The sequence below is a fragment of the Neodiprion fabricii genome, chromosome 7 (genome assembly GCF_021155785.1).
Source record: "Neodiprion fabricii isolate iyNeoFabr1 chromosome 7, iyNeoFabr1.1, whole genome shotgun sequence".
In the NCBI taxonomy this organism is placed as follows: Eukaryota; Metazoa; Arthropoda; class Insecta; order Hymenoptera; family Diprionidae; genus Neodiprion; species Neodiprion fabricii.
Window position 1 is genome coordinate 13,796,615 of NC_060245.1, and position 9,887 is coordinate 13,806,501.

General features: G+C 39.3%; 1 protein-coding gene across 1 annotated transcript in view; it reads right to left on the bottom strand.

The window, feature by feature from the left end:
* Positions 1–6,112, bottom strand: part of LOC124187041 — a 277,057-nt gene extending 270,945 nt beyond the window's left edge. The window contains exon 1 of the mRNA XM_046579287.1: positions 6,002–6,112. Coding sequence (XP_046435243.1) covers positions 6,002–6,112 — 111 coding nt within the window. The remainder of the gene's footprint in view (positions 1–6,001) is intronic.
* Positions 6,113–9,887: the final 3,775 nt, after the last annotated feature.

Sequence of the window (9,887 nt, forward strand, 5' to 3'; positions counted from 1 at the left end):
GCTTCTGACGTCACGAAATATACAGGGTGTCCCTAAATTGAGGGACACGGACCAACCAGCGTGATACCTGACTGAAATGCAACAGAGAATTTCTTTACCGGAAGCTCGTCCGACGCATAGTTTTTGAATTATAAACGATAGCGTTAGGCCAATCAGAGTGCACCATTTCATCTGGATTTGCTGCCACGGAAATTGCTGTTTTGTTCGTCTGGGTGAATTATTATTATTCGGTTACAAAGTAAATATCGGCACCTCCCCTCACTCGCTGTTGTACCCCTTCTCGAGCGCTGACCTTGGTATTGTTGCCGCGGCACACGCTGCCGGCCGCACACCCACGGACGCACACTCGTGTGTGTGAAAATAAGCGAATGCCCAGCTACACAATACTACGAAACACACATCTACGAGTAAAAATAAAAATAAAGTTCCAAATAAATCAGCGGATTTAAGATTTAATATTATAAAACACTTCCAATCATCGATATACGCATCAAACAAGAGATTTTAGATGATTGATATGCCGTTAGGGTTCATCATTAGTCATTCAATCAATCTGAATTATGCTTTCCGAACATTTTTTGTGCCTTTGCAACATAACTTTTCCACTAGTTTTAAATTCATCATTTACATCTGATTTTTCAATAATGCGAGGGAACAACAACTCGCTGAATTGACGTGTCAATAGGTTTGTAAATCAATTACAATTCACCTGAGTCAACACAAAATAACTGAATAAATGAGAATTTACTGGTTCACTTAAAAATGATAACTGAAATCATGAGAACAATTTGAGATATAACTGAATTAGGAAGAGTTGTAATAAGTCAAGTTACTTTGAATTACTTTAGATTCGGGCCAAAATTTTGTGTTTGAAGAGAAAAATAATTAAATTCAAATAAAAAAGTAATTTTAAATCGAGAAGAAGGAAATTCCCAAATACCTGAATTCAAATGAAGCAATTTGAATTTAATAAATCTATCTGAATTTGAGGAAAAATAATTATTATTATTTGGAATAGAAAAATGAAGTCGAATTACATGAATAAATTCAATCAATTCCACTCAAAAAAATATGGTGTCATTCAAATTCCCAGTTATTTCCTCGTCCATTCAATGTGGGTCTGGAGTGGCAAGTAACGTTAAAACTGTTAAGATCAATGCTAGCGATGGCCACTTATCTGAGAATAATCGATGTATCGATTAATCGATTTCAACAAAATAATCGGACACGGCTCGATTAAATTGTATAAATTAATCAATTTGGTAAATTTCTGCGTGTAGTCTTATCAGAAGAGATATTTCGATAATTCATAGTCTTATGCAAAATATTTTTAAGTTTGATAAATTTTGAGTAATTGATACTTAAATCACATACATCGATGTCATGAGCGCCGCACATTTACCCAAAACTGTAATATATTACCGATCATAACAATTATCATTTTTCATTATTATTATCTTTAGAGACAAGGAAGCATAGTTTTAGTTAGTTCATATAAAATATCTTATTATAATCAGTTCGTGGTATAGCCAAGCGCAACGGCGTAGTTGGACAGCCAGTAACGTCAGCGTCTTCGCGCCCGCCAGATCCCGGGTGTAATCAACACCGGGATTAGGCGAGCGTGAAATCACGCGCTTCGAGGATGACCGTTGCGAGGCGAGCCTTTGTTCGAAATTGCAAAGTCAGCGAAAAGCTCGCTCGCCACCCGACGTTCCAAGGGGTGTCGGACGAGCGAGCGAAGACAGTCCCGTTAGAGACAGCATCAAACCAACATCTACGGAATCAGGCTCCTTCAGAGCTATCGAGTAAAGAGTTATCAGTCTTGGGTCTCCGACGATTAGAGAGAGAGAATTCCCTTTAAATCTACCCGCGGTCATTCAAGCATCTCGCGTCGCGACATCAGTCTGTGAAGTTAGAATTAAGCGCAATACGCAAAGCCACGAACTTAATCAAGCCGTGTAGCACGTTAGTGAGTGAGTGAAGGTGTAAACTTCGGCACCTGCGAGGCCGAAGCAGAATCCGCGAGAGAGAGTGCGAAAGAGCGAGAATGTGAGTAGCATAAGAACGTACTGTAAGCTTCCTTGTCTATAACCTTGCTGCTTCCAGTTATTTCATTAAACATTTCTACTTGCTTCCTTCAAAATATTGGTACAAAATAATTGAAATCCTTTAAACCATTTTCCACGGAACGCCCTGTAGAGGACGTCGCCTCCTAATCCACGTAAAAATTAAATATAAACCTCGTTAATAACAAAGAGGGTGAAGTCGTCGCGTGCGAGACCGCTCCGCACGTGACATCGATACTGTATTGCATCGTTCGTGTGAGTAAACAAGCGGCTCCAGACCCACATTGAATCGACGAGGAAATAACTGGGAATTTGAATGACACCATATTTTTTTGAGTTGAATTAATTAAATTCATTCATGTAATTCGACTTCATTTTTCTATTCCAAATAATAATAATTATTTTCCTCAAATTCAGATCGATTTATTAAATTGAAATTGCTTCATTCGAATTCAGGTATTTGGGAATTTTCTTCTTCTTGATTTAAAATTAGTTTTAGATTTTAATTTAATTATTTTTCTCTCTAAACATAAAATTTTGGCTCGAATCTCAAGTTATTCAAAGTAACTTGACTTATCACAGCTCTTCGTAATTCAGTTATATCTCAAATAATTCTCACGATTTCGGTTGTCATTTTTAGTGATTCAGTGAATTTTCATTTATTTAGTTATTTTGTGTTAACTCAGGTGAATCGTAATTGATTTACAAACCTATTGACACGTCAATTTAGTGAGTTATTTTTCCCTCGCATTATTGAAAAATCGGATGTCAATGATGAATTTCAAACTAGTGGAAAAATTATGTTGCAAAGACACAAAAAATGTTCAGAAACCATAATTCAGATTGATTGAATGACTAATGATGAGCCTTAACGTCATTTCAATCATCTATAGTCTCTAGTTCGATGCATACATCGATGATTGGAAGTGTTTTGTAACATTAAATCTTAAATCCGCTGATTTATTTGGAGATTTATTTTTATTTTCACTCGTAGATGTGTGTTTCGTAGTATTGTGTAGCTGAGCATTCACTTATTTCCACACACACGAGTGTGCGTCCGTGGGTGTGCGTGTTACGTTCCGAGAGGAACGTTTCGAGTCGACTCTGATTCGCCGCGTGATTTAAATTGTTCTCCTGACTTACGTAGTTGGTGTATGTAAATCTCGGGAATCCGCTGATCAGCTCCTCAGATCTTCTCGTTCAACTCGCCTACAATTCTGAGAGTTTGTTAGGTAGGGCTCATGCCAACCATTACTATGCGTGATTGAAATAATTATTTATGACAACACTTGGGTTAATTACACATTTATTAACGGTCTCCTTCTGGTTCTCGATGGTAGGTTTACAATCGTGGTACAGATTGGTGTTAATCACTATCGCAGTGACAAACTGATAACAAGTCTCCAAGGTTCTGAATGACTTATGATGATTTTATTCAAGGATTTCGGTAGAGATCTGATCTGTTCTCTATGATGTCTGAAGTTCTTCATACTTTTCTGTTTTTGGGAAGGTTGACTTAGAGGGAAGTAGGAGGAGTTCAAGAGGAGTCGCGGTTTCTCGCGGGTCTCGGATGATTGGTTGAGGATGATGAAATAATTGGGGGTGAGGTTTCTGGTTCGTGCGTGGGATCTCGGTGGTGGATTGGCGCGAGGTGGTTGGCTTAGAGAAGCAAGCGGCGAAGCGCTGATTGGTCTTGTTATCGTTAAAATAAGGGCGCTATCCTGAATTCTGGGAATAGGGGTTTCTTTCTCTGTGAGCTATCCGTGATTTCTCTTCCCACGTTTCCGGTGTTTTGTCTTTTTGGTTATCTTAACTGTTGCAGGTTTATTATTTTGGGTTATTACGGTTGAATGGGAAAAAATATATGTACAACATGTATGTTATGAATTAGACTGATGAAATAACGGTTAATCTAGCATATAAGAACTGTCGATATAAGAATTTGGACGTTGTGATGGTAACTATGTGCGTTGGAATTAATCTACGACTATCGGTAAGAGTACGTAGGGCTCTCTTATGGTGACTGCACGCTGGTCAGGTATAGCGCAGAGAGGGCGCCGCCGTGGATACCGGCTGACACGTAACATGCGGCCGGCAGCGTGTGCCGCGGCAACAATACCGAGGTCAGCGTTCGAGAAGGGGTACAACAGGGAGAGAGGGGAGGTGCCTATATTTAATTCGTAAACGAATAATAATAATTCACCCAGACAAACAAAACAGCAATTTCCGTGGCGGCAATTCCAGATGATATGATGCACTCTGATTGGCCTAACGCTATCGCTTATAATTCAAAAACTATGCGTCGGACGAGCTTCCGATAAAGAAATTCTCGGTTGCATTTCAGTCAGGTATCACGCTGGCTGGTCCGTGTCCCTCAATTTAGGGACACCCCGTATATAGGACATGCTAGGTCAGCGGCACCTCAACTATCTGTATATATAATTTCGATACAATTTATTTGATTTGTTGCCATTTATTTCATTAATTTTGTCTTATACTAAATTCACATCACATTCATAGAAGAAATGTGAATGTACGATGCTAAATCAAAAAGTCTCAAAAACATAAGTATGTCACTTGTACCTGTTATGCATCACACTTGTCAAAATGTGACACCTTTACAGGTTTGTTCCTCGCTTTACAGATATGATATCGGTATGGCACTTACCGACTCATCTTCTAGACATCAAAATCAAATAAAAAATGTTTTTTTCAAGTGCGTACTTATAATACGTGGGTAAGCCAAATTTGACATCTTTGAATCAGTATGGCGGGTATTCAGAGACACCGGAACGGTATGGCATGGCCACCATCGGTGATGAAACATCTCTTTCTATCACTGTGCAAAAAATTAGCTCTGTACTCGTGATTCAATAGAGCATAAAAAAATGACACGTTTAATGAGGTATGGCGGACAGTTTGAGACGCCGCATCGGTATGGCGTACAACTCTTTCATATTTTGGCTATCTAATAAACAATATAAAATAAGAATTAACTTTGTACTTATTCGCCAAGGGCTTTTTGTGACACATTCAAAAAAGTGCGCAGTTCAACGCCGACGCCTACAGGCCGCCATACTTGCGTTTTCCTGTTATTTATAAAACTGGTATAACTTCTCAAAAAGTTTTAACGATGTATTTATCATACGTGCTTTTCGCTGTTGTCTCCAAGTCTAACATTGGATCTTATGGGACCTTCCACTCTATCCCATACTCTTTGATCACGACCAGCTGTCCATTACATACAATACATGAACGTCATGTCTGACCTTACCCAATCTGAATTACCTCTTGTAAATCCATACTTTTTAAAATAAGGACACACAGTGACTGAATGTAATTACTGAAATAAAATATTAAATGCACATAATTATCAAACATAGCATTTTTGTCTTCTATTGTGACATGCATTTCCGATGGGTCAGGCAAAAATGTTTCACAGCTCGGACTGGTTCGGAATTCGAATCCGGGTACCTTCTCTTTCCGGGCAGCAGCTCTGACCACTGAGCTACCCAGATCGCTTCTGAAATACCTTTCCAGATCACGAGCTGATTAGGTTGAGAAATTCCATGTTACACTACATATTCCCAAACATCGTCACGCCTTCGGTTAATTTCATTCAAGCTGTCTACAGCGAATCGGGGTTGTAAACACTGTAGGACCGGAAAATATCCCCTTCCCCAGTATACCGATGGTCAAATTCGATTTTCAAATACTTAACGGTTGATTTAATTAGCATTAAGAAGAAGGTGTGAAGAAAAATCAACATTATTTTACCTACACCTTAATTCATATCGAGAGATATTAAGAACAAGATGGAATTACCTCATTGCAATATGAGGAGCAGTTCTGACAAGACAACATTTTCAAGTGGGGAAAGCCCATGTATTTAAGCTGCATTATTGTGAAGATGATTTATATTACTTGCAGCTTACCTGTAACAATCTCGTAATTGAAATTTTTTTCAATGGCACCACCATGCTGGGACAGTCGTTACAAAAGATATTGGTAGGAAAGTCCCTCACATCCGTATTTGACTGGAGCATATGCTCGTGAATGTTTGTGAACCTGAAACATGGAAATTTTCATTCAAACTTATTTATAGCGTAGATGAAACTAAATAAAACAAAAATATCTTTGCTATCGCTGATTAACTTGTAGTCGCTTATCACTGTCTTGATGTTATTGTGCGAAACGTCAGCAACCAATATAACTTTCAGATCAAGTCATTTCTCTCATCGAAAAAAATTATTACAGTAGATGCAAAACCGTATCATAAAGACAGAGTTTTATTTTATTCGTAACAAGACTGCTCTGAGAAAGCTTTTTTTTAATATTACATATTTCTGTAGATGATATAACTTGTTGACATTGGCAATACGTTCAAGAGTTATTGAGGGCGTAAAAATATTATCAAAATGTAGTACGTTAATGAGTTATTCATCAAGGTATTCCATATAAAAAGAGGAGAAGGTTGCTTCATTTAAACAATAATATTTCCTAACACGTAGAAAAATAAGAGTGGTATCGCACATAATTGACATGGGTTGGCTGCTTCATTAAATGAACGAATTTAATACGATGTTGCGTGAAATACGCCTGATGTATTGTAATGCGTATCGTTTAGAAATAAATTGAAATTATTGAAAAGCTCTTTTCCAGAATCGTTGACGATGACGTTATCCTTACTACTATTAACGGAATATGCATCATTGTCAAGCAAATCTTTCTGAAAGGGGGAAGAGAATCGAACTCTCTCCGTTGAACTAGATTCTAATGAACGCACGGGTTTAAACACTGTACTGTTTATTGAATCGAAAATACAATGGTGAGTTTGCTCGACAACAAAAGATGTGCTACACAATAAAGAGTTATCGAGATTTGGGCTATCTGACTTCCCATCAGGCGCCTCTCGATAAAAATAACAATATTCCTTTATTCATCACAATTATGTTTTTAAATACATTTTTACTAGCGTAGAGTAGAGCAGGGGTTTGGTAGTGGTAGATAGAAACACCTGCATTTGCACCAGGGACAAGGGAAACTGCCGGAAACCTTGTCCAGGTGTAGCCGAACCCGAGCCCACAGCACCGACCAGCAGCTCGGCGGCTTTAGGAGATGAGCGTTGTTTATAGAAATAGTAGCTCAAAACGTGTCTATTTGTAGGTAGGGGTCTCGGGAGTTTCTTCAATTCGTCACCAATCAAATATTTATCCACCGTGAAATCGGTCGACATTTTCGACTCTCCTCGAGACGTGTGCGTTGCATAACAAATATCCCAGTGTTTGAACCTCCTCGTGCCGTACCGTTCTCGAGAAAGGTCGAGGGATGCGTAGCGTAGCGGTCGACGGGCGAACTAAATCTTTGCGCGAGCTATTCCCGACCGCGAGAATATGGATGTTCTATTTTTTTCTGACCGCAGAATTTATCAAATATTGTATTCAATTTTTGAGGTGATACCCATAACGCAAACGGTTTTTTTTCACTCATTGCGAATGATAGTTTTGAAAAATAGTGAAATAATCAAGTTAAAATCCGTTTGGGACCCGATTTCAACACGAATTAAAATGATAAGATTTGAAAACTACCTTTTTCAAGAAAAAATCGGACATTCTGACAGCTTAAAGGGAATAACAAATTTTGTTTTCCAATAATGATCCATCCTAAACTCGATAAAATGGAAAAAAAAAATTAAAAATCGAATGTGCCCGATCTTCCACTTAACCGACAATACTCATCTTTCGCCAGAATTTTTGTTTCTACTCAAACTATTTCAGGTGTGGCCCGTTAAAAAATCGAAAATTTTTTCACTTCGAAACACCCTAATATATTTAAGTTATAAGCGTGGTTCTTATGACTTAAAAAAGGGGTGCAGAAATAATAATTCCGAAGTCCCAACGACTTGTTTTGATGTACAAACGATACTATAACATTATATTACCACCGATCACAAATAATTACATAGATAATAAGATAAATAATTACAACACTAACAGTCACCTAAATCAACAACAATGTCGGTTTTGATGATCGAAAATACAGGCTTGATTTGATTTTACAACAATGAACAACAATTTACAATACACAATATACACTGCGGAGCATTCACTATAATACTAGTGAATGTCCCGAGGGCCTGTAGCCCACTCCTTTCTCTCCAAAGGCGAGGGCTCCCCGGTGTCCACTATAAGCTCCCCTTTCCGTAACCCCTTCAGCGTGTTTATTGGTTCCGCGGATAAGTTGGGATGACCTAGCCAAAAACTTACATATATATATTGTAACGTGGCATTTTCAATGCGCGTTCCACACGGCTCCCCGAACCCTAGACGGAACCTAAAATTAGGGAGCCCGCGGATCAGACCGCGGCTCATGTCAAAAAAGAGCTATTTTGATTGCAGTGACAATAGGGTAAGTGTGGGTATTTCTGCGGATGTGGGTATGACTGATTTTTTTTGAATTTTATCAGAACTTAAGCTTTTCAAGTTATTCATAACTTGAAAAAAATTAGACTGTTAATTCAATGTTTGAAAAATCTAATAAATCAACAAAATTGTGCGGATCGTGATTATTTGTTTAATTCTTGATTTTTCAAAATGAAGAGGTACTTGTGAGTGAAAGTTTCATCATTTTTTGCTAGTAATTGTTAAAAATGAGTATCAGTATAAGATTCTTGTTTCCTTTGTTTTTGCTGCAATATCCTTATATTTTGTTACGGTCACTAGGGTAATACTTATTTTCAATTAAACAAATTTCATAGATCAAAATTTGACCCATTTTCATTTTTAATTTACCGCCGCAGTATTTGGCACGAATGTTTCAAGCATGCGCGCATTGCTGCGGTTATACTACCTTTGCCGCAGTATTAGACTCTGTCCTTTCGAAGCGTGCGCACCGTTATTTTGATCACTCTCGTGGCTTATGAAGTTTTTTAATAATCTGTATACTGTAACGTGGCAGTTTTACTGCGCGTTCCACACGGCTCCCCGAACCCTAGACGGAACCTAAAATTAGGGAGCCCGCGGATCAGACCGCGGCTCATGTCAAAACAGAGCGCCAGGACAACGGTCACGCATCCGAGACTCTGAGAGAGGACCATTGTCGGCCTAGCGAATACGACCTTTCAGGATTTTTGTTTTTTTTTTTTTTTTGGTGGAGAGTAAATGCGGCATCATGCATGTGATCGGTAGCAAATTCGAACGATATTACCGGATGGCAGTCGCGGTGGATCGCGATTAAATGAGGGCCTCACACAAGGCTACGGAGAGAGCGTCAACGGAGAGCTCTGCCGCGAGGAAACCCAAGGCGGACGAGATTCCCGTTGGTGGCCGGCTAGCCGTAGCCCCCTCCCCGTCACCCAACTGACGACAGGCAACCTCGCGAAGTCGTCACTACGCCACTGTCGAACTACGGGGTACTAGAGACCGGACAGCCAATCAACACCCGCGACAGCGGGATTCAACGATAGCGATAAGCTAGGCTGTAAGAATTTCGTAACGAGAACCCCAATTAGATCGGGAGAATTTTGACTAATGATAGCGCCTATGTTCGAGGCATGTTCGAATTGCGGTTCCGATTTGCAGAGTTCGTCACTTGAGTCCTGGCGACATTTCGCGGTGGTCACATGATAAAACGAACAAGTAAAGGCTTAGTGCGACATGGCAGAGACCGCTGTTGTCGAATTCCTGGTGTGGATGCGAAGCGGTAAGCGCTTTTAATTCTTTGCGGACATATTTCGAGTGTAAGTTAGATTGGCGCACTGGAAAACGGTTGGCCCACTAGCTGATTGAGTTAGAGTAGCACTCGAAATTTGTTGGCCGATCT